The 25950-nt window shown below is 45.2% G+C and overlaps 1 protein-coding gene across 15 annotated transcripts in view; it reads right to left on the reverse strand.

The window, feature by feature from the left end:
- Nucleotides 1-25622, reverse strand: part of LOC140133169 (poly(rC)-binding protein 3-like) — a 778519-nt gene extending 752897 nt beyond the window's left edge. For 5 of the 15 annotated variants that reach the window (XM_072152955.1, XM_072152956.1, XM_072152944.1 and 2 more), the window contains exons 1-2: nucleotides 24547-24864; nucleotides 19077-19150 (exon numbers count right to left, since the gene is read on the reverse strand). In XM_072152955.1, the coding sequence (XP_072009056.1) occupies nucleotides 19077-19123 (47 nt within the window). In that variant the 5' untranslated portion in view covers nucleotides 19124-19150; nucleotides 24547-24864. Of the gene's footprint in view, nucleotides 1-19076; nucleotides 19151-24546; nucleotides 24867-25503 lie in introns of those variants that run through there. The other 10 variants (XR_011855824.1, XM_072152943.1, XM_072152952.1 and 7 more) reach the window with 8 other exon arrangements.
- Between the last annotated feature and the right edge of the window lie 328 nt (nucleotides 25623-25950).

Here is a 25950-nt window from a genome sequence, read left to right on the forward strand (position 1 = left end):
GGGAAACAAAAAGTATAATTATGTTCTAAACAGTCAATTACTTGGTAAAACTGGAGCTGAAAAAGGACTTGGGGGTATTGGTGGATTGTAAACTTAATTTTAGTGACCAGAGCCAGGCGGCTGATGCTAAAGCAAATAAAATTATGGGATGTATCAAGAGAGGAATAGATTCTCATGATAAAGACATAGTTTTGCCCTTATACAAATCCCTGGTCAGACCACACATGGAATATTGTGTACAGTTTTGGGCACCAGTGTATAAAAAGGATATAGTAGAGCTGGAATGGGTGCAGAGGAGAGCAACCAGGATTATTAGGGGAATTGGGGGATTAGAATACACTGACAGATTACAAAATTTGGGGTTATTCAGTTTAGAAAAAAAGACGACTGAAGGGGAGACCTCATTACAATGTACAAATACCTGAACGGACAGTACAAGGATCTCTCCAAATATCTTTTTATACCTAGGCCTGTGACCAGGACAAGGGGGCATCCTCTGCGCCTGGAGCAGAGGTGATTTTACCATCAACATAGACAAAGGTTCTATACTGTAAGAGCAGTGAGACTGTGGAACTCTCTGCCGCAGGAGGTTGTTATGGGGACTGTATGTACATGTTCAAGAGAGGCCTGGATGCCTTTCTGGAGAGAAAAAATATCACGGGTTATGGGTATAAAACATTTATTTAATTTGTAAAGGTTGGACTTGATGGACTTGTGTCTTTTTCCAGCCTTATATACTATGATACTATGATACTGTCACAGACAGGACCAGTAATCTTAATGGGCAGTGACAAAATGGAGGAGATAACAGCCCAAAGTTTGGTTCACCCTTTCCACTTGACCATTCGACTGAGGGTGGTAAGCAGAAGAGAAGTTCAGAGTCACTTGCAACTGATGGCACAAGGAACGCCAAAACTTGGACACAAACTGAACGCCTCAATCGGATACGATGTGTTGTGAAAGTCCATGCAGCTGGAAGAGGTGTTGAAAAGAACAAGTTGGCAAGATGTGGTGCAGATGGGAGACCTGGAAGGGGAACGAAATAGGATATCTTAGAAAACCGGTCAGTCACCAGTAGTAGCGGGAGATGAGGGCCATAGAGATTTCCACCCCAGGGTGCCCAGCCAGACGCGAAGAATGTCCAATACAAAATCCTCTTCCACAATACAGGTCAGCCATATGTCTTGCCGGGGGGAATCTGACGAAGTTCCACCGGTGTGGCAACAACCAGGAGGGATATTATTCCGAGGGACCAGGTCCTCTCCGACAACATCAGAGACACAGGAAAGGGCATCATCTTGATACTCTTCTCTGCAGGATGAAACTGGAGGAGCAACAGGTTGAAGAGTGAGAAAAAAAATCAATCAATGATCTTGCCTAGGATTAAGACATTGGGCTGTCTGGAGATACAGGAGATTTTTATCATCTGTATACACGTAGACCGGATGGTGAGCTCCCTCCAAAACATATCGCCATTCTTCCAAGGCAAGTTTGATGGCCAGAAGGTCTCCATCTCCAATAGAGTAATTTCTCTCTGCAGGAGAAAATGTTTTGGAAAAGAAACCGCATGTGAGAGTTCGGCCCTTAGGATGCTTCCTCCATAGGTGCTGGGGCGGTGCTCAAACCTTCTGTTTGAGCACCGCCCCAGCACCTATGGAGGAAGCATCCACCTCTAGATGAAAGGGCTTATCTGTGTCAGGCCTAGTGAGAACAGGAGCCGAGGCAAAAGGCAGACTTTAACCTTGAGAAGGCCTCTTCAGCCACCGAGTGCCAGAGGCAGATAATGGCGCCCTTCTTGGTGAGCGCCATGATGGGAGACACCAGAGTGAAGAATTCACAAAACCAAGGAATCTCTGGATGACTCGAAGGCTTTCAGTAAGTGGCAACTGCAGACAGTTTTGCTGGATCCATCTGAAGACCTTTGTTGGAGATTATATAGCCGTGGAAAGGAATGCTCTGTTGGTAAAACTGACATTTCTCCAGCTTGGCATAGAGATGATTGGCCCAAAGGCGACCAAGAACTTGCCGTACGTGGATCAGGAGAGACTCAAGGTCTGGAGAAAACACCAAAATCTGGGTAAACTATGACACACTTATACAGCAGATCCCTGAAGATGTCATGGACTAATTCTTGAAAGACGGCTGGAGCATTACAGAGTCCAAAAGGCATCACCAGGTACTCAAAATGTCCATCACGGGTGTTTAAGGCTGTCTTCCATTCGCCACCCTTGCATATCTGGATGAGGTTGTAAGCCCCCTCCTTCTTGGTCACAAAAAAAGAAGACTGCTGCAGCCATAGAGGAGGGCTTACGTATAAACCTTCTATGCAGGTTCTCTTTAATATATTCCAACATGGCAGCGGTAAGCGGTCTTGGGAATGGAGAGAGGGTGCACCCGACCTCGCGGAGGAGAGGTAACCTGCAACAGCTGTATAGGGCAGTCGTTGGGACGGTGTGAGGGCAATGTCTCTGCCTGCTTCTTGGAGAATACGTTAGCAAAGTCCCGGTAAGACGTTGGTATGTCCTCCAAAGACTTGGGAATCACGGAGGAGGCCAAGACGGGTACTGGTAGAGACACCTCCATGCAGCAGGACTGACACTCTGGACCCCAACGAAGAATTTCCCAGATCATCCAGTTAAGAATATTTGCATGGAGTTGCAGCCACCGAAGACCCAGCAAGCGAGTTAAGGTAGAGAGTGGCAGCACGTAGAAGGACAGTCTCTCAATATGCAAAACACCGACCTGCAGGGAAATTGGTTCATTGTGGTACCGGACCAGACCGGAGAGAATTGGTCTGCTGACCGAGGAGATGACCAGAGGCTTCTCGAAAAGGACCACAGGGATGTGGTGTCGGGAAACCAGAGCGGCATCCACGAAGTTCCCCCGTAGAACTGGAGTCCAAGAAAACAGAGACCTGGATCTGGGTGCAGGTTCCCATGCTGAGAAGGACAGGAATAGCCAGGCATGGAGAAGCTTTGCTTACACCTAGAGATGCTTATCCCAAGAATCCTGGCGTTTCCCAGACGTTGGGGACAGACAGGACAGGACCCAATGAAGTGCTCCGGACTGGCACAATACAGGCAGAGGTTCCCCTGACATCTTCTAAAACGTCTAAGGGAGGAGAATCTGGCTCTGTCCACCTGCATAGGCTCCTCTGCAGATGGTATGGGTGGAGGGAGGCTGGAGCGGCCTTTGGAAAGCAGGAGCCAGGCGAGGAAGATGGACTTGGTGTTGCTCGTGGCATAACTCTTCGGCACACTCCATAAACTGCATGACAATCCAAGTGGCTAGGTTGATGAGACCACTCAGGGTAGACGGCAGGTCACAAGCGGTCAAAGAGTCTGGAGAAATGGAAAGCAATCTCCCACAGACTTACTCCCAGGGTGCAGATTCAGCAGCACAGTCTCAGCAGAGGAGGCCTGTACTGGTTCTTCGAACACGGACCGGAATTCCGCCAGGAATGCCGTGTGAGTAGCAGTGACCGGATCGCCTCTGTCCCAAAGAGGGGGTAGCCCAGGCCAGAGACACTTCCCGGAGAGGAGGCTGATGTAAATGCCACCCTTTTATTTTAAAGGGCACCCCACCCTTGGTGTCCTTTCTCGTACCATGTTTGTCGTACCATGTTTTATTTATATTGTACCAATAAATTTTCAACTTTTGATGCATCTATTATGGGTATAGTCTTTCCTCCTTTCTTCCCAAATTTTTGGGGGATACCATTGGTTTGATCTATTTTCTGAGGTATCAGACTAGATGCGTACATCATATGAGGGGTGCCATTTGGGCATAGAGTTGGGGATTCATGGTATTTCCTGCTCTTCCCCCTTTCCCTCCCCTTGCGCTTTGTTCATTATTGTTTGTTTCAATTGTTTTAAATGCCACCCTGGAACGCTCTGTGAGAAATTGAGATGGCATGAGTTCTATGTGCAGGGAGCACTGGGTAATAAAGCCCCTGCATAGCTTGGGGTCCCCATCATACTTATCGAGCATAGATAGTCATAGCCTAGGTTCAGTGGCAGGCTAGACGGAGCAGCAGGAGGAGCCGCAGGAGCTTGATGCTGTGACTGAGTTGCCATCAATTGCTGTAACATGGTAGTGACTTGTCCTAGCTGTTCATCTTGCACGGCAATCTGCCGGGACTGCTGGACCACGATGGTGGTACGGAAGGCAATCTCGTAGTCGGGGACAGGCAGATAGCAATAGGTCAAGGCAGGCAGCGGAGGAGCGTAGTCAGGAACGGAACCAGTGTCACAATGGGAAATCACAATAATAGTGCAGGGCATCAGACAAAGCTTTCTCTAAAGCACGAAGATCCAGCAGGGTGTGAAGCCTTCTGGGAAATTAGTGGTGCGCTAGCCCTTTACATTTACTAAAGCCGGCGTGCAAGTGCCCTAGGAGACACGGATGCACACGCACAGGCCGAGGACAAGAATCCGGAGCTGGGACAGGTAAGCAGTCAGTGGGCAATGAGGGGCACGGACGGGTTGCAGAAGCACCCGTGACACCAACCTAGTCAAAACCCTCTCACTAGCCTTTCAAAAAGCCTAATGAGATAATGCGGGTTTAAAGTCATGCTTGTTGTTAAAGTGGCTGCAAAACAAGGAAGGAAAAGAGGCGTTTTTTCCTTATGCCATACTGAAAAACATATTTTGTATATTTCCCACTACCAAATATACTCAGTTAGCCTCAAAATTAGGATGGACCACTGATGCTAAATAGGGTTTTGATCTAAAGACTTCCTTAGCCACTACAGCTTTATTACCATAAGTTTCTGCCATGTGACCATATTTTCTGAAGGAAGGGAATCCTGCTCTGCTTCAGCTTGTCAGCAACCCTGCCAAATGCACAAAAAATTAAAAACATTTTGAAGGAACTCTACCATAAAAATCAAGTATGATAAACCAAGGACGCTTACTCATATTTATCATTGCACAGCTGCACTATGTTGTTTAATTTTTGCACAAAAAATTGTGCAATTTGCGTCAATTGCGATTTTTTTTTTTTATTTAATCGCAAAGGTGTTTTAACATCATTTTTGCAAATGTTCCCAGGGCAACAAATGTATCGTTGTGGGTGTGTAACAGTGGATTTACTATTGCAATTTTTCAGTCACTCCACCCTGGAGCAGGCATATGATTTAAAGCATTCTTAAATGATCCCACCATCTATCTGTTTGTTAAATATAGCAATATTTACTAAATTACAATTATTTTCAATGAAAAATAACCAACACAATGTTACATATCGCAACATGTGATTAGTCATAAATGTGTGATTTATTTTATTAAAGACAAATTAAAAGAAATTAAAAAAAAAGACTCAAACGCAAGAACATAGAACATGGAGACATTTATCACAACATAAAAAGACTATAAATAAGGCACTAAATAAAGACTGTTAAATAAGGCACATACATAGAACAAGGTCTGTATCCACCATTTCATAAACAAAAAAGTTAGAAATGTTCTTCATAGATCTAAGCAACTTGGTTGTGGCAATTGTAATACATTTGTTATCCATGGCCTCCTTTGTTCTAAAACTTTTTAAATTATGCAAATGCTACTCTTAGATATATTCTGTACTAGTGGTGGATTGGGACGTGATAATAGACGTCTACTAGATCGACAGGTGCCATGAAGCAGGCTGGAAAGAGGAGGTTGACTGCAGATTTTAGAGTCTTCATCTTGAACCTCAGGACAACTAAATACTTGTTTAGGGGTTTTAAATTTATGATGGTTCTTAACTTGCCTGAGGGCTTTCGCACCCAAAACAGGGTTGAGTTAAACCTGATCCTAGTTCCTCTCGTGAGACCTGTTCTAACACCCCCTTGTCTAAAAGGAACAGAAATTCTGTTATCATTGCGGCACAGTTCATATCCGAGTCTGTCCGGGTCCCCCTGAATCTTATGGGGGGAGGGCAGAGATTTTAGACCTACTTTGATAAGTTTCCAGGTTGAAAAAAAAAAAAAATGATAAGCCTCCACCCCACTGTAAGCCTGATGTCATTAGCTATGGGGTTTCTTGGGGTCCTCTGTAGTTCAGGAGAAGAGGAATTCCTAAGACCTCCTGGCTTCTCTGATAGCATTACCCTTATCCAGTCTAAACTATGCTGACTAGATAAGGGTCTGGAAAAAGCCCTAAAAGGACCTATCTCCTCTAGCAGGGCCTTTTAAGGCGGGGAACCCTTTCACTCTATCGCCCGCTTTCTCAAGCAGATCATCAAGGGTTGGCCCTAACAGGGTTTTCCTACACAGGGGATGACACACAAATTGTATTTTGAATTTAAATCCCCCGACCAATTCTTCAGCCATAGGACCTGCCTTGCAGAACTTGAAAGTGCATCTCCCCTGACTGACAGTCTCAGGGCGTCTACTGACGCATCAGCCAAAATTGATGCATCTTTCCTAATAATGGATAGATAGGAGATAAGGCACTTGGCACTTAGTTCTAGATGTCACCTTGCAATTGGTCCAGCCAGAGGTTAAGAGACCAGGCTTGCGGCTTCCCACATTAGAGATTTTAGAGATAGAAAAGTCTATTTTAGGGACCCCCTCCCAGGAAGAGAAATCCTCCTCTGCGAAAGGGTACTTCCGCTTGATGACTCTAAGGATAAACATCTTTCGGTCTGGTCTTTGCCTCATTCTTAATGAGATCAGAGATGTTTTTATGTATTGGGAATACCTTCTTTTGTTTGACCTCAAACATCACATCCTGAATAGATTTGGGTTCTATAACCTCCTCAATGTCCATAGTGGCGCGGACTAATCCCACCAGATGGTCCATTTCCTCTGTTTCAAATATTTCCAGTCCCTCCTCTCCTGTCCTTTCGGCAACCACCAAACATGAAACAACTGGTTGTCCGGAGTGCCCTGAGACCTCCATCAGAAAATGGTACCTCAACCTGCCTGCAAAGCAGGTGTAAAACGTGCCAGCACATTCGAACAGGTGACCAGGCACCTGTACCTCAATCACAGCAGGTACATAAGATCAAGGTGACCTTTTCCTGCAGGTCTTCTAATGTGGTCTACCTTATTAAGTGTAAACAGTGTCCAACCACAGGCCTTTATGTTGGGGAAACATGCCAGAGACTCCATCAGCACATGAACTCACACCAATCTGATATTAAAAATGAAAGGAAAGATCTCCCAGTAGCTGCACATTTCTTCAGAGAGGACCACACTAATAAAGATTTGCAGATTACAATTTTAATGGGACAGTTTAAGGCACCGAGGGAAAGGAAAGAATGGGAGTATAAATTAATGAGAAAATTCAACACCTTACAAAGTGGTCTTAACATTTATGCCAGCTTCATGACCTCTCTCTGACCTGGAGGCCACAAGCAGATAAGAGCCAGGGTTCTCTTGTCTCGCCTCACAGGTTTTTAGTGTTTCTATTGCTGTTCTATTGTAAATAAGATGGCTCTGTATTTATCAATCTGTTATTTTAACGGTTTTTAATATCTTTTGATGATCACTGCCAGCGTATGATAGCCCCCGCATGTTCGCAGCCCGATACATCAGAGGCAGGGCCTGGCGTACAAAAAACGCAGCCGGCGACTTTTTACATATGAAAGGTCACCGGCAGCAGCGAGTGCGCAGGCGCGGGGACAGTAACGCCCCACGCCGACCCACTCCCGCAGCCGGCCACGCCGTCCCTTCACGCCCCACTGGCATTTGCGATTATTTCAGGTCCTGATAAATATCCCCCCTAGAGTGTATAAAATGCTGTGAATTTTCTGTTTCATGCATAACATCATGTCTGATGAAGAGAATTAGTATTCTCGAAAGCACACCATCAAATATACTCAGTTAGACACAAAAAGTTATCCCCCGATTTCTTCACTCTATCAGATAAGGCAGTCAGATGGCTACCATTTAACTGACCCTCCTCCTCAGAGTCAGAGTCACTGTTAGCGTTGGTTGCAGTTGAACAACCCGGAACATAAGGAGCAGATGGGCTGGAGTGTTCCTTAGGAATCTTCCTGAGGGAGTTATGGACTTCCTCCCTAATAATGTTCCGGAAGAATTCAACTAAAGCTGCTGATCCCTCAGCTCTAATTTTCCCCAAACAGATCTCACAAATGAGCTTCTGATAACCTGAGGGTACTCTAGCCTCACAGATCCTGCATTCTCTATAGTGAGCTTTACGGTTAGCTTTCCAGCTATGTAGAGGGCTCAGCTCATGAGCCCTTTCCATGTACCCACACCTGACGCGCGCCATACTATTACTGTTCCTTTTTCTGTTTGTCTATAAAAGAGGGGTCTACAGAAAAGCAGACAATATAATAACCCCATTTCTATAGCCAAACACATGTATAATCTCCCCCGGTCTTTGGCCTTTTCACTATGAGGAAAAACCACAAGAAAAATGGGAAAACTTATTGACTGGCAAATAGCCAGCTACTCATTAATGAAATGTCCACTGCAGAGCTCCCTTTTAATTAAACGTCCCCTGCAGAGCCCCCCTTTAATGTAATCTCCCCTGCAGAGCTCCCCCCCTTAATGTAATGTCCATAGCATGGCCCCTTAAAAAAAAAAAACTAAGAAAAAAAACACTATAGCCTCACCTTCAGTTTCTTCTCTCAGCGACTCAGTCTTCTTCCCGGCCCGCAAGCGACAAACTATGACGTCACTTGGCCGTGACACAGTGTGACGTCATGATTAGTGCACTGAGGCCAGAAAGAAGAAGCCGAAGGTGAGGAAGGAGTTTCTTTTCCGTAAATTCTCTTGCCGTGGACAGCATCGGGTGTTCCTGGGTCGCAGCAGTATTTTACGGAGGGGGGCAGCACTGCCCCAAGATGCCGCTCCCTGCGTCAAGCAGCAGCGCTCCCACCCTAGGCAACTTTTTTAAAGAGGAGTATTCTTATTAGTGGGTCTTAAAGGGGTATTCCCACAAAGACAATTTTCTTAAAGGGAAACTTTCACCAGGCACCTTATTTTCACTAAAGACAGATTGTAAAAGCCCATGACACCTGCAGAGCAAAAATGTCTCTGCCTTTTGTAAGCATTTGCATAACAATATAATTGTGTGTTATAATTAACTCTTGCATCCTGACAAAATCTTGGGGTAGTCCCAGGGGCTGGACTTTGGTTTAGATACATTTCAAAAACAACATGTGACTTCTCTGAGCTGCAGGCTGCCTCCATCTTTGTGCTCCTGTACAACTTGTCCTTCCCCCACTGATGTCATGCTGACCAGGCTGTGACCTCTGAGAAAGAGCAGGAGGTAAAGCTGTACAGGAGCACAAAGATGGGGGCTAAGATCTGAGGAGGGAGTAACACAGACATGCCAAATGTCTCTCAAAAAGTGATCAAAAGGACACACAGTCCTCAAAATGAAAACGTCAGCTCATCTTGCAAAAAAAAAAAAAAGACCCCTCCACCAGCTCCGTGCACCAAAGGATAAAAAGTGATTAGGGTCAGAAGATGGCGAAACAATTTTTTTTTTCATACACATTGTTTTAATTACAGTAGTGAAACATATTAAAACCTGTATAAATTGAATATTACCACGATTGTACCGAATAAAAAAAAATAAAGCAGAGGTGTTATTTGGCGCCACAGTGAAAAGCATAAAAACCGAGCCCACAAGAAGGTGACGCAAATTTTCACCAATTTTACCTCATTTGGAATTTTCTGATCTTCCCGACACACGGCATGGAATAATAAATAACGTCACTGAGAAGTAAAACTTGTTAAGCAGAAAATAAACCCTCAATAAGTTTGTACACAGAAATGAAAAAGTTATAGATTTTTGACGGTGGGGAGTGAAAAATGAGTGAAAAAAGGCTGTCATTAAGGGGTTAAAGGGTACCTGTCAAGGTGATTAACCACTTAATGAATTATGATGTACATCATAATGGCGCTTATCCCTTACCGACCTGTGACGTATTGGTACATCACGCATCGGCTGTGGGTCTATGGAAAGGGCTCACGGACTGCAGACAACCTAGGGTTGAAGGACCCTAGGGTGGCTGAAAAATAGTGAAAATTTTAAAAATTAATAAATAAATGAAAAACACAAAAATACAAATCGCCCTCCTTTCCCTAGAACTCATAAAAATAAATAATTAGTTAAAATCATAAACATGTTAGGAATCACCATGTCTGAAAATGTCCGATCTATCAAAATATAATATTGGTTACTCAAAAAGTTTAAACTCATAATGGAAAATAGCGCCCAAAGTAAAAAAATTACACTTTTTGCCATTTTGCAAGATATAAAAGATGTAATAAAAAGGGTTTAAAAGGCCGTACTGTCCTAAAATTGATAACCTTTAAAATGTCATCTCATCTCGCAAAAAATGACACCACACACAGCTCTGTACTCTGAAGTATGAAAAAGTATGAAGTATGAAAACATTATAAAAGCTATAACTTTGATATCCATGGGGACAGGAGGAGGAGACTGGGGGACAGGAGGAGGCGGCGTTTGGGAAATCAGTAGAAGGCTGGGCGACAACAGGGGGAGTTTGGGGAGCAGCAGGAGGCTGCTGGTGCAGGCTAGGGGACAGGAGGAGGAGTTTGGGAAATCAGGAGGAGGCTGGTGAGCAGAAGGAGGATGCTGGAGCAGGCTGGGGGACAGAAGGAGGATGCTGGAGCAGCAGGCTGGGGGACAGGAGGAGGATGCTAGAGCAGCAGGCTGGGGGACAGGAGGAGGTGGGAGGACAGCAAGAAGATAGAGGATAGAGGGGCTGGGCGACAGGAGGAGGAGGCTCGAGGACAGGAGGAGGCTGGAGCAGGCTGGGGAGCAGAAGGAGGATGCTGGAGCAGGCTGGGGGACAGGAGGAGGAGGCTGGAGGCCACAGGAGGAGGATGGAGAACAGGGACCACACCATGTGAGGAGGGGTAGGGGTACAGATAATATTATGTGTAAGTTTAGGGAGATAAATAAAAGCGGAAAACCAAATGTAAAGGGAGGATAAAATTAAAGAGGGGTTTTATATGTTGCAGAGTTGCATTAGGGGATATTATATTGGTCCACGGGAAGGGGGGCCAAATTAAGGGGTATTGTACCATTTGGGGACCATCAAGTTCGATATTATACTATGCTTGTGGGAGGGACCATGGGCGTGGTTTAGAAAAAGGGGGAGGGGCTTTGTGTCCCTCTTTCTCTTGCCCAAAAGTTGGGAGGTATGCTGTCTGTCAGGCCCCTGTCTGTCAGGTAGTAGCAACACCCCTGCAGATGCAAAGGGTTAGGTAGGTTTTGCGAAAGTGTCCCTCTCCATGTCAGAAGTTGTAACATGAGCACATGAAAATTGGGGGTCATTTACTAAGGGCCCGATTCGCGTTTTCCCAACGTGTTACCCGAATATTTCCGATTTGCGCCGATTTCCCCTGAATTGCCCCGGGATTTTGGCGCACGCGATCGGATTGTGGCGCATCGACGCTGGCATGCACGCAACGGAAATCGGAGGCGTGGCCGAACAAAAACCCGACGGATTTGGAAAAACCGCCGCATTTAAAACAAAAATGCTTTTCAGATTTAAAAGAGTGTCATTGGCCCTCTCTGGGACTTTTTAAAATAATTGCAAGTAGATTAAAATAAATGCAAGAGCACATACACCAGGAGGGGAGTGGAGTGGAGTGATCTTGTGACTTTTTTGGAGCCATTTTAAAAGATTGTGAACCATAAATCTGGCGTTGCATAGCGCTGCACTAGCAGCTGTTCTTTGTTTAAACCACTATTTCTGAATAATTGAGAAAATTGATTTACCCTTCTGATCTCTAGATCAGTGATTTTCAACCTTTTTTGAGCCGCGGCACACTTTTTATACTTAGAAAATCCTGGGGCACACCACCAACCAAAATAGCACAAAATGACACTAAAACAGTCATAAAAGGCCTCCCTTTACTTAAAAAAAACCCCTAGCAGCCTACCTTTACTAATAAAAACCTCTAGCGGCCTCCCTTTACTAATTAAGAGCCCCTAGCGGCCTCCCTTTACTAATTAAGAGCCCCTAGCGGCCCCCCTTTACTAATTAAGAGCCCCTAGCGGCCCCCCTTTACTAATTAAGAGCCCCTAGCGGCCCCCCTTTACTAATTAAAAGGCCCTAGAGGCCCCCCTTTACTAATTAAAAGGCCCTAGAGGCCCCCCTTTACTAATTAAAAGGCCCTAGAGGCCCCCCTTTACTAATTAAAAGGCCCTAGAGGCCCCCCTTTACTAATTAAAAGGCCCTAGAGGCCCCCCTTTACTAATTAAAAGGCCCTAGAGGCCCCCCTTTACTAATTAAAAGGCCCTAGAGGCCCCTCTTTACTAATTAAAAGGCCCTAGAGGCCCCCCTTTACTAATTAAAAGGCCCTAGAGGCCCCCCTTTACTAATTAAAAGGCCCTAGAGGCCCCTCTTTACTAATTAAAAGGCCCTAGAGGCCCCCCTTTACTAATTAAAAGGCCCTAGAGGCCCCCCTTTACTAATTAAAAGGCCCTAGAGGCCCCCCTTTACTAATTAAAAGGCCCTAGAGGCCCCCCCTTGACTAACTAAAAGGCCCTAGAGGCCCCCCTTTACTAATTAAAAGGCCCTAGAGACCCCCCTTTGCTAATTAAGAGTCCCTAGAGACCCCCCTTTGCTAATTAAGAGTCCCTAGAGGCCCCCCCTTGCTAATTAAAAGGCCCTAGAGGCCTCCCTTTGCTAATTAAAAGGCCCTAGAGGCCTCCCTTTGCTAATTAAAAGGCCATAGAGCAGTGGTGGCGAACCTATGGCACGGGTGCCAGAGGTGGCACTCGGAGCCATTTCTGTGGGCACTGAAACCATCACCCCAGGACAGAGTTCACCAAATAGGACCAAATCCACCAAGTCCCAGGCAACTTAAGAGAAGCTGTTTTCAGCGCTATTTTAAAGCAACACTTCATTGGCTGTTAGGAACTGCTGGAAAAGTGAGAAGGTGTTGAAATGAACTGCAATATCTTTGGAGGTCCTCCTGCTGGACCAACCATTTTTCCTCTACAGAGAGACCCTGGAGAGAAGCTACAACGAGAGTCTGAATTTGCTCTCCTTCTTTAAACTGTATTGGCGATACAATTGAAAGATGTGGAAGAACAGGTAGCAATAAGTTACTGCTTAAAATGCCAAATTGGCACTTCCCGGGAAAATAAGTGGATTTTGGTTGTAATTTGGGCACTCTGTCTCCGAAAGGTTCGCCATCACTGCCCTAGAGGCCTCCCTTAACTAATAAAAAGCCCCAGCCTCCCTTTACTAATAAAAAAAAGACCCTAGCTGCCTTCCTATACTTACCCTTGATGTCTTCTTCCGTGTACCTTCACTCCTAATGGCGATACGGCCACCTTCTGTAGCTTCTGCACCGTGCGCCTCTGGTCATGTGACTTACGCGACCTGACGTCAGGTCGTGTCAGTCACGTGACATGGGCTGCACAGTGCAGGAGCTACAGAAGATGGGCGGATCGCCGACGCGGGGCTTGTAGGTAAGTATGGGAGAAGAAACACCATAGTTCGGGGAACTTTACCCGCGGCACACTCAACCATGTGTCGCGCCACACTAGTGTGCCGCGGCACACAGGTTGAAAATCACTGCTCTAGATGAAATGTCCAAATTATCCAGGTAAGTATTCACAAATAATTTATTAAAATACATTCACAAACAGTTAAAAATCAAGCCTGTGATAGCATCATATCAGATGGCAGGTGTCTCAGCCTGACTAAGGGTTCCACCTCTCACAACTTCTTTCTGGACATCTGCCAAAATGAGAAGGAGTAAGAGTACAACCCGAAAGAAAGAATAGTTTCACTTTTCTAAACTATAATTTATACACGGTTACTTTTAAACCTTAGCACATATTAGCACCCTGTGGCAGTAAACTTTTAGCTTTATCTGAACCTTCTGATAAAGCTAGCGAACATTGCAGTGCCATATCCTCAGAACGCCGGACGAAGCTTACAGCGGTCTTGCGTATTCATGAGTGGGTGGGACTAGAAGTTGTCGACTTACGCATGAAGCCTGGTCTATGGCGTAGGAGGGGCGGTATATTTTTGTGTATAATACAGAACTGATATCCAATTTTGTCATCTAATTTTGTCATCTAATTTTGCATTTTTAGAACATCTGTAAAAATATCAAGCATAAAATATGTGTGATGATTTGATTAGACTAGCTGTATATAGCATGGTGCTGTATGTTGCCTATGTTTATATTGTGTCTACTGGATGAAAAGTACAGTGTAAGCACAGTGTAAGTATGTAATACATGAAAAAATTTGTCACAGGCAAGAAGCTATACATCTATAGAGTATTTGCATATCTGAGATCACAGTAATGACATTACCAAACTGTATACCGTGTATACTCACGGCCCAAGTATATGCCGAGGCCCCTAATTTTAATACCAAAAACTGGGAAAAGCTAATGACTTGAGTTTAAGCCAAGGGTGGGAAATGCATTGGTCACAACCTCCCAGCATATAGCCAGCAAGTCCCAAGAAGTATATAGCCAGATCCCTTTCGTATACAGCATGCCAGCCCCCTTTAGTATATGGCCAGCCCAATGTAGTATATAGCCAGCTATCCCCCAGTTTGCCATGTAAAGAAAAAAAAATGTACATACTCAACTTCTGGCACCCACGATGCTCGTCAACGCCCCCCGATGCACGTGTGGCTCCATGCAGCTCTTCTTCTTTCTTCTCTCTGCTATAATAGCTGGCAGAAGAGCGTCCATGCGCTTTGCCAGCCGGTACACTCTATGACGCAATCAGCATCAACACTGCAACATCATAGTGTGTGCCAGCCAGCAGAGCCCATGTATGCACTTCTGCCAGTTAATACAACAGAGAGAAGAAAGAAGGGGAGCCACATGGTGTATCAGGGAGCGGTGGAAGGTGATTATAGAAGTTTATTTTTTTATTGACTCAGCCTGCTGAAAAACTTGTTTTATACACCAGTATACATGGTATGTTTCCAACTACTGTAGATACCGCATATACTCAAGTATAAGCCGACTCGAGTATAAGCAGAGGGTGGAAGATGCAATGGTCACAGCCTCCCCAGTATTTAGACTGCCAGCCCCTTCCTCCCAATATTTAGCCTGCCAGCCCTTTGCCCAAGTATACAGCCTGCCAGCATCCCCTGCCCAAGTATACAGCCTGCCAGCATCCCCTGCCCTGGCAGACAGCCTGCCAGCATTCCCTGCCCCAGTATACAGCCTGCCAGCATCCCCTGCCCCAGTATATAGCCTGCCAGCATCCCCTGCCCCAGTATAGAGCCTGCCAGCATCCCCTGCCCCAGTATACAGCCTGCCAGCATTCCCTGCCCCAGTATACAGCCTGCCAGCATTCCCTGCCCCAGTATACAGCCTGCCAGCATCCCCTGCCCCAGTATACAGCCTGCCAGCATCCCCTGCCCCAGTATACAGCCTGCCAGCATCCCCTGCCCCAGTATACAGCCTGCCAGCATCCCCTGCCCCAGTATACAGCCTGCCAGCATCCCCTGCCCCTGTATACAGCCTGCCAGCATCCCCTGCCCCAGTATACAACCTGCCAGCATCCCCTGCCCCAGTATACAGCCTGCCAGCATCCCCTGCCCCAGTATACAGCCTGCCAGCATCCCCTGCCCCAGTATACAGCCTGCCAGCATCCCCTGCCCCAGTATACAGCCTGCCAGCATCGACTTCCCCAATATACAGCCTGCCAGCATCCCCTGCCCCAGTATACAGCCTGCCACAGTATACAGCCTGCCAGCATCCCCAGCCCCATTATACAGCCTGCCACAGTATACAGCCTGCCAGCATCCCCTGCCCCAGTATACAGCCTGCCCCAGTATACAGCCTGCCAGCACCCCCTTCCCCAGTATACAGCCTGCCCCAGTATACAGCCTGCCCCAGTATACAGCCTGCCAGCACCCCCTTCCCCAGTATACAGCCTGCCCCAGTATACAGCCTGCCAGCATCCCCGGCCCCAGTATACAGCCTGCCAGCATCCCCTGCCCCAGTATACAGCCTGCCAGCATCCGCTGCCCCAGTATACAGCCTGCCAGCATCCCCTGCCCCAGTATACAGCCTGCCAGCATCCCCTGCCCCAGTATACAGCCTGCCACAGTATACAGCCTGCCAGCATCCCCTGCGCCAGTATACAGCCTGCCCCAGTATACAGCCTGCCAGCACCCCCTTCCCCAGTATACAGCCTGCCCCAGTATACAGCCTGCCAGCACCCCCTTCCCCAGTATACAGCCTGCCCCAGTATACAGCCTGCCAGCATCCCCTGCCCCAGTATACAGCCTGCCAGCATCCCCTGCCCCAGTATACAGCCTGCCAGCATCCCCTGCCCCAGTATACAGCCTGTCAGCAACGACTGCCCCAGTATACAGCCTGCCAGCATCCCCTGCCCCAGTATACAGCCTGCCAGCATCCCCTGCCCCAGTATACAGCCTGCCACAGTATACAGCCTGCCAGCATCCCCAGCCATAGTATACAGCCTGACACTGTATACAGCCTGCCAGCATCCCCAGCCCCAGTATACAGCCTGCCACAGTATACAGCCTGCCAGCATCCCCTGCCCCAGTATACAGCCTGCCAGCACCGCCTTCCCCAGTATACAGCCTGCCACAGTATACAGCCTGCCAGCATCCCCTGCCCCAGTAGATAGCTGGCAGCCCCTGTCGCCGTTCCCCCGTGGTAGAGATAGTTGATTAAAAAAATAAATCTAATCTGTGCGGCGCACAGCTCTGATGTCATCAAGCTCTGACGACCGCTAACATCAAGAGTGTGTGCCGGCTGCCGGCACACACAATACCATGTGATGTCGCACGGAGCTGCCGCCGCTGCTGCTGCGGGGCGGATCACGCAGAAGACCTGAGGGGGCCGCCGGAAAGGTGAGTTTAGATTTATTAATTTTTTTAATCAACTATCTCTACCACAGGGGATGGGGGAGAGGTGCCCAGGACGGGAGAGCGCTTGCCCGACGGGACGGGGGATCGGTTCCCGCCGGAAAGGTGAGTTTTGAGTTATTTATTTTTTTGACTCGAGTACAAGCCGAGTTTGAGTTTTTCAGCACATTTTTTGTGCTGAAAAACTCGGCTTATACGGTACATGTCAGAATATATATAAATATATATACACACACATAAGTGTAAATAACTGAGCAGAGTCTCAGTCAAGGAAATCCCTATAAAAATGCAAAAGGGAAATCACTGGAGATAGTTTTTTTACTATTGTAAAACTGTTTTAATGACGTTCTTCCAAAAAAAAAAAAAAAGGACCAAACAGACACAAACTTGTAGCTTTGTAGCTTAGCTATTACGGCCATTGTGCCTTCTATTGGGAGAGACAACAAACACTGCACTTTAGGATAGACTGTCACAACTTCAGTAGGACTCCCGAGGCTAGGGCTTATAAAGACAGAATTAACAGTCACTCTAAACTTTCCAACTATACTTCTTAGGCCGCATTCACATGACCGTAGGGGAACGACTTGTGACGCAAGCTTGTAGCTGTACATACGTCCCCCAATGGAGAGGGTAGGGGTCACCACTCCTCATCTCCTTCGCATCAGACGTATGCCTGCCCAGACTTAGCTGTGAGGGCAGGGCCAGATCAAGGGTCCCAGCGGTATGGAGCACCTCATTTAGGATGGGCCCCCCCCCAGCTCGGCAGCCGATGCAGGGCCCCCTCCCACAACAATATATGTAAAGTATACCACATAGTTATAGGGGCAGATTTATCAAGTGTCTGAAGGTCAGAATATTTCTAGTTGCCCATGGCAACCAATCAGAGCTCCTCTTTAAAATATTCATGAGCACTGGTAAAATGAAAGCTGAGCTGTGATTGGCTGCCATGGGCAACTAGAAATATTCTGACTTTCAGACACTTGATAAATCTGCCCCATAGAGTTTCACATATCAGCCCAAGCTCTAAAAAATTAGAAACAATGGTATCTTTAGTTTCAGATTGGTTCATAAATTCCTACCTTTACTGATCAAATTTAAATTTTGGTCCATGACAAACCAAAAAATACTCCCTCCATACTATTACCATATTATGATACCACCATACTGTAACCAATTAAAACTACCAGAAGACCAGTATTCCAAACAAAAGCGCTACAATTTTCAAATAATCCCTCCAAACTGTGACCCACAGCATCACTACAACATGAAGCAAATACCAACATCCTGATAATGAAGACAATACTCTATACACAGACCAGTATTACCAATAATTTACCACATATAAACTCCACTTACTGATGATCTTTACCGCCATATTGTTATCATATAAACACCACCCTGCAAAGTGCATTATCACTAATGACACCTCTGTACAAGGCCCAAATAATAACATTACATCAGGATTTTTACCACTACATAATGACCGAATAATACTGCAATACTAAATGATAACCTACACACAGACCAGTATTTACCACCATATCGTGATCATATACAGGAACCTTTTTGCCTGAGAGAGCCATGAACGCCACATATTTTAAAATGTTATTCCGTAAGAGCCGTATCATATGCACTTGCCCCCCAGTAGATAGGTTGTCCCAGTATCACGGGTGACCCTGTGATCTAGGTCTCAGATTGCAGGCACACCCGTGACCCTCTCTGTGGCGGCGCCGAGATCACTCGACCCACCATTTTTCCGTCTCCTGTCCCAACTGGCCAGTGCGTGCGCTGGCACTCGCAGATTTAAAGAGGCACTGCCCAATTTCTGGGTTCCTATAAAGACCAGGGGCTACCAGATAGGTAGCCATAGCACCTGTCTCCCAGTATATAGGTAGTCACAGCACATGCCCTCAAGTAGATAGGTAGTCACAGCAAAAAAAAAAAAAAAAGAATATTCACTTACCAGCGCTCCCTGCAGCCAGCTCCTCTTTGCTCCCTCTCCTTGACCCAGGCTTAGACAATGGCGGCGATGGCGCCTGGGTCGTATAAAGGACGTAGGCAGCGGTAACATCGCTGCCTGTGATCAGTCTAAGAGACACAGCGGCCATCACTATTTATTAAAGATCTGTCAGAGCCAGATGCAGCCAACAAAAGAGCCATATCTGGCCCCCGAGCCACAGGTTCCCTACCCCTGATATAGGAGTAGATACCAGTCCTGCACAGAGACTGCAGTGTAATACAATGACTTACAGGTGACGTCCCTCAGGTTGTCTCTTCCCTTTGGTCTGATCTTCCATGAGATTTCTTGCAGTCACAATTCATCTCTGCAGGTTTATAAAACAGACATGGTTGGCATCATCCTATATACACATATATCACATATATACCCCTCATGCCAAAACTGACCACACTTTGCCCCCACATATATCATATATACCCCTCACACCACAACTGACCACACTGTGTCCCCGCATATATCATATATACCCCTCACACCACAACTGACTACACTGTGCCCCTACATATATACCCCTCACACCACAACTGACTACACTGTGCCCCTACATATATACCCCTCACACCACAACTGATCACACTGTGCCCCCCATATATATCCCTCACACTACAACTGACCACACTGTGCCCCCACATATATCATATATACCCCTCACACCACAACTGACCACACTGTGTCCCCCACATAGATCATATATACACCTCACACCACAACTGACCACACTGTGTCCCCGCATATATCATATATACCCCTCACACCACAACTGACCACACTGTGCCCCCACATTTATCATATATACCCCTCACACCACGACTACACTGTGCCCCTACATATATACCCCTCACACCACAACTGATCACACTGTGCCCCCCATATATATCCCTCACACTACAACTGACCACACTGTGCCCCCACATATATCATATATACCCCTCACACCACAACTGACCACACTGTGCCCCCCACATAGATCATATATACCCCTCACACCACAACTGACCACACTGTGTCCCCGCATATATCATATATACCCCTCACACCACAACTGACCACACTGTGCCCCCACATTTATCATATATACCCCTCACACCACAACTGACTACACTGTGCCCCTACATATATACCCCTCACACCACAACTGATCACACTGTGCCCCCCATATATATCCCTCACACTACAACTGACCACACTGTGCCTCCACACTACAACTGACCACACTGTGCCCCCACATATATCATATATACCCCTCACACCACAACTGACCACACTGTGCCCCCCACATAGATCATATATACCCCTCACACCACAACTGACCACACTGTGTCCCCGCATATATCATATATACCCCTCACACCACAACTGACCACACTGTGCCCCCACATATATCATATATACCCCTCACACCACAACTCACCACACTGTGCCCCCACATTTATCATATATACCCCTCACACCACAACTGACTACACTGTGCCCCTACATATATAACCCTCACACCACAACTGATCACACTGTGCCCCCCATATATATCCCTCACACCACAACTGACTGCACTGTACCCCCACATATATCATATCTACACACAACTGACCACACTGTGCCCCCACATATATCATATATACCCCTCACACCACAACTGACCACACTGTGCCTCCATATATATCTCTCCCACCACAACTGACCACACTGTGCCCCCACATATATTATATATACCCTCACACCATAAGTGACCACACTGTGCCCCCACATATATCATATATACCCCTCACACCACAACTGACTACACTGTGCCCCCACATATATCATATATACCCCTCACACCACAACTGATCACACTGTACACCCACATATATCACATATACCCCTCACACCACAACTGATCACACTGTACACCCACATATATCACATATACCCCTCACACCACAACTGAACAAACTGTGCCCCCACATGTACAATATATACCCCTCACTACACTACCACTGCATCATGACAGAGTAATACCACCACACCGCTGCCACTGCATCATGACTGAATAATACCACCACACCACTAGCATAAGCACTGCAAAATTATACTAGTCCAAAATAATAAAATAATCGCCCATTTCATCTATACAGTGACTTCCCATATCCAAAGCTGCCCCTCCGCCTCTCTATATAGCACCCGCTCTTGCCCCCCAAAATACAGTCCCCACATCCACTAAACAGTGGCTCTGTACATAAATTGTTCCCCCCCCCCCCCACGTGCTAAAGATATAGTGGCTCTTACAGGACTTACACTCACCCATCCTCTATACAGTGTCTCTAAGTAAATTACACCCCTTGTCCCCTATACACTGTCTTTATACATGAACTACACCCCTCTGTCTTCTGTATATGAATCACACACCCCATCCTCTATATAATGGGGCTCATTTACGAAGGGCCCGCGGGCCGCACTATCGTCGGATATGTGCACCGCATTTAGATTGGATTTTGGCGCATCGTTGTCGGCTTTCATGCAACAGAAATTGGGGGTCTGGCCATCGGACAATCCAACTGTCTGGAAGACAATGCACTTACATGCACCAGGAAGAAGAAGGTGAACTCCAGCGGGGGAAGCGACACATGCAGGATCTCAGGCAAAAGATTTACGTGGATCGCGGCAGACTTCATCCTCGTCAGGCAACGAGCCTCAGGGATCGCACACGGACCAGGCAAGTAAATGTGCCCCTATATTTAAGAATTACACCCCCCCCCCCATCCTCTATGCTACGCATCTATTATCTTATTCTATAAATTAAACCACCTGTTTCCTCTACACTTCCTCTATATATGAATGAACACCCCTGGTCACGTATAGTTGTTCTATAAATGAATGAAACCCCCATCCTTTATATACTGCCTCTACCCCCTAAATATATACTGCCCCTTCCACTATACAGGGGCTTTAGACATAAATTTTCCCTCTCACCTCTATACAGTGCTTCTATGCATAAATAATATCCCCCTATACAGTAGCTGCCTCTATATATACACACATATACATTACAACCCTCTGCATTCTCTGCTGGGCCCTTTATAACAGTTAACAATAAAATAATAAAAGTTCACTCACCTTTCCAGACGTTCCCCTGCAGCGCTGACAACCTGGATGATTTGTGGCTTCTCCTCCTCTGCTCGGCTGCAGTCACACAGACAGCCCGATGTATGATGAATGATAGATCGGCCGTCTGTGGAGGACAAAAGGTGCAGGGAGAGGTGCATGCACTTCTGTCACTCTATGGTGTCAGTGCCTTAAAGGCACAGTACCATAAAGTGCATGCCTGTATGTATGGGGATGCTAATACCGTTTAGCAGGCCCCATACTTAGTGTACCTGATATCTATGGGGCCCATGCAGCCCCAGAGACTCTCCCGGGCCTGGAGAGACAGGAGAGGGAGCACAGGGGTTCCTATAGCACAGCTCCTCTGCACATGGTCCTGACTCTCTCTCCTACTCCACCGTCCGCTGACCGATCAGATGGCCGAAGTAAAACCTGACCTATCTGCTCACAAGCAGGCTCCGGATGAGGACTCTCCACACAAAACCAAGTCTCCGCCCAGAGACTTTAGTGCTGCGAGATTCCGCTACTCTCCGCCTCTGAGCAGACTTGGAAAATTATGTAAAGGAATCCAGTGGAGGGGAAGGAAGGTGGGGCCCCTGGAAACTATCTGACTGAGTAGAGGGCCGGATCTACAATGCCAGACGCCGGGGCCCACATGGAGAGGATTGATCCTGGGGCCCGGCGCAAGTGCTCCAAGAGCACGGCTCTGCGTGAGGGCATACATCAGTGTGCATAAAGCCTGTTAGGCTGTGTTTCCATCACGTTTTTTTGCATTATACTGCAACATATATCTTTAGAAATGTACAAAAATTGATGCATTCTTTGTCATTTGTCTACTTTTTTTGACGTATATGCTGTATCAATCACATGGTTTTTTTTCAATTCTGCTTCTTGCACCTTCTGAAGCCATTCCCATGTGTCCTTAGCAGAAATAGATAGAAAATATGAAGATCCAGGCATGAAAATGGATGTGACAGATTGATGCATGCGCTGTAACACTTTATACAAACGTTGTGCATAGAAACCAAATGTTACGGGAAAAAAAAGCACACATTTTGCATACGTTTTCTAAAAGGACATTAAAAAATGTAACAGGCCACGTTTTTCTCAATAAAAAAAAAGTTAAAAAAGAAAGACGCACAGCACAACAAACGTACACTGTTTGGGCATTTGTCATGTCCATAGACATGAATGGATATGCTGTAGCCCATGTTTTGATATGTTTTTATTGGTGTACAGTATCCAATAATTTAGCTATATGGGTATATCATGAAAATGTATAGGTTTTACAGATAATGAAAATGCTAGTGGCTTGATGATCCCTCCCGGCATCCTGATATCATATGTGTGTTTAAAATAATACACTTTTTTTCTCTATCCAGAACTGAATTGTAAATAATCTACAGTCTTAAAACAGTCATGAATACATTAACATTGCCATGCTTCTTACAGTGGAATTAATATTATCCCTTTCCTGAAATAGTAATGATAAATTCTTTAGTGGTAAATACCCCCAGAGAAAAGGTGGTAAGACAACGGCACTTTTCAAGCTCCCAACATTGGAGTTGACACTAAAAACCCTTTCATTGCAATAAAAGAGCAAAAATCCAAACCCATTAACTGCTCTTCCATTTAACAATACCAACCTTGTTTGCAAAACAAAACAGACAAATGTCTATCTCTCAATTAAGACTATTTACATCTGTGACCAAGATCAGACCTGTATGGCTCATGGACATTGAAGGGGTGGGGGCTCTCTGAATGTTTCTCCCCGACAACGGTTACTTACAATAATTGCAAATCCTTTCAAAAGGATTTTTTTAATGCATATTTCATTCATAACTATATAAGAAAGATAACGTGTATGCCAAATAACTCATTACCTATGTTAATTTATTAGAGCCTAAAATAAACAACATCATTATTACTTTAAAAAATATGAATATTTCACAATACATGGGAATATAACTTTAAGAGGGCAACCACAGTAATTGCCCTTGTGTACAAATAAAAAGTATACTATAAAATTAAAGCAGTTTCCTAAAAAGTGTAGAAATATTTTTACAGAGAAGACATGTACAATTCTCTGTCAAAACAATCCCAAAAGCAATATTAGAAAGCATACCGATTGGGTTCAGAATGAATTGTAAGCCACATAAACAATACATTCTGCTGAGTTCAACTTTAGTGGCACAAATTTGAGTTTGAAAATTACACATAATGTCATATGTTTAACACAGATGTAGTAAACTTTAATACTACATTGGAATGATTATATAGCATTTATTTGTGTTATGTAACACATTAATGTGTCGAGTTAATGTTTGCTACATCCATTAATAAGAAACTTAACTAAAATCAAGTTATAACATGATTGTATAAGCTAACAAACTGCTTTATAGCACTAAAACTATAACAGTTTCCTCAAAAATAAAGTGTGCATTTCTGTTCTCATTCATAAAAATGTAGCTGTCCAAACATAATAACCAATTTTACTGCAAGCAGACCTTTCAGCTAAACTCTTAACTGTGTACAGAAATGAAGGCAGACACAATATAGTATAGGCTCCTCAATCTGAACATTTTACTGACATGGAAGAGAACTATATTAAGCACCAACCTTCACCTCCACTGTAAGCTCAGCCACTGTTCTTGAACAATGCTCTTTCTTCTGCACTGTCACAGTGAGTGTTGCCCTTTGTATGAGTCTTCTGACAGATGGCCAGGAGGCCTGAGACTCACTGGAACAAGGCAAAGCTTTGCTTTTTTTTTCCTCTTGCTTAGCCCCTGGCAGATAAAAGTGAGCTCACTATATTCCCTCCACCAATCATTTCAATTAGTGCCACAAGATGAGCTTCTACCCAAAATCTTCTTAGGAAAGGGCCAGAGGGCAGGGCAATCTCCTTTGCTCAACAATGACCAGAAGCAGCTATAAATATACTGAACAAAAGCTCTGTCAGGGCTGAGAATGTCATGTCCTAATCCCACAGAGCACTACAGCAGGCACACAGTAAGCGACAGTTCTGTGTCATACTGTACTTAGACTGAAAGACCTATTGTGCTATCAATAAAAAAAACACTATGAAGAATCTTCACAGTTCTATCTTCTAGCAGACCATTCTAACTGACTGGGTGCCTGGTCTGTCTATTTGGCACACAGCTATGTACACTCTTCTCTGCATCCTGAAATAATCATTTACTGGAACATCTTCATTAGCATCACATTCAATTTTCCTCAGTCTCTTCTGTATATGACATCAACAGTACAGTTTTTTTTTTTGCAGTACACACTTTAAAAATGCCATCAAATCCTTTCACATGGTTAATTTTTTTTTTAACTGTTGGTATCGCCATATTTCTATTTTAAACCAAAAAATTACATTTACATGTAATACAGTCTCTTTGGAGACAGGGACATTGAGTATGTATAACTTAAGTAAATTACTTTAGTTCCATATAAATATTTAGTTTGTTCTGTTGCACTAAAATTGAAAAAGGAAATATTACCCCTAGGTTACTATGGAATAGAAGAGCTTTGGCAGACTGGACAGAACAAAGAATAGTGGAAGTCCCTTACCATGAAAACACCGACCATGTGCTCTGCCAATGTTTTAAAATCATCTGATTCAGTTTGTTCTTCTGATAGCAGCTGCTTGCTTGGTGCTGTGTATTGTTTGTTTATGGAGTTGGGGGGGGGGGGGTAGTAGGAGTGGTTCAAATGCAATCTGCAGTGAAGGGAGACTAGGTTTACAGGACTGTGTGTGCATGTTGCAGCAAGCACACTCATCTAAATACAATGAACATCTTTACTCTTATCATAATAGATACTGAATGGAAAAAGTAGGATGTCTTAATTTTGAAACCAAGATGCAATTGCATATCAATGGAGTTGATATGAATAAGGACCACTCAAGGTTAGATGGTTGACATGTAAGGTCATCAAGTGCCCTAATATTGATTAAGTGTGACAACAGTAGTATAATGAAATATAATTACACACATTGTGATTCAAATATTTAATGTC

This window comes from Engystomops pustulosus, chromosome 5 (assembly GCF_040894005.1).
Source record: "Engystomops pustulosus chromosome 5, aEngPut4.maternal, whole genome shotgun sequence".
Taxonomy (NCBI): domain Eukaryota; kingdom Metazoa; phylum Chordata; class Amphibia; order Anura; family Leptodactylidae; genus Engystomops; species Engystomops pustulosus.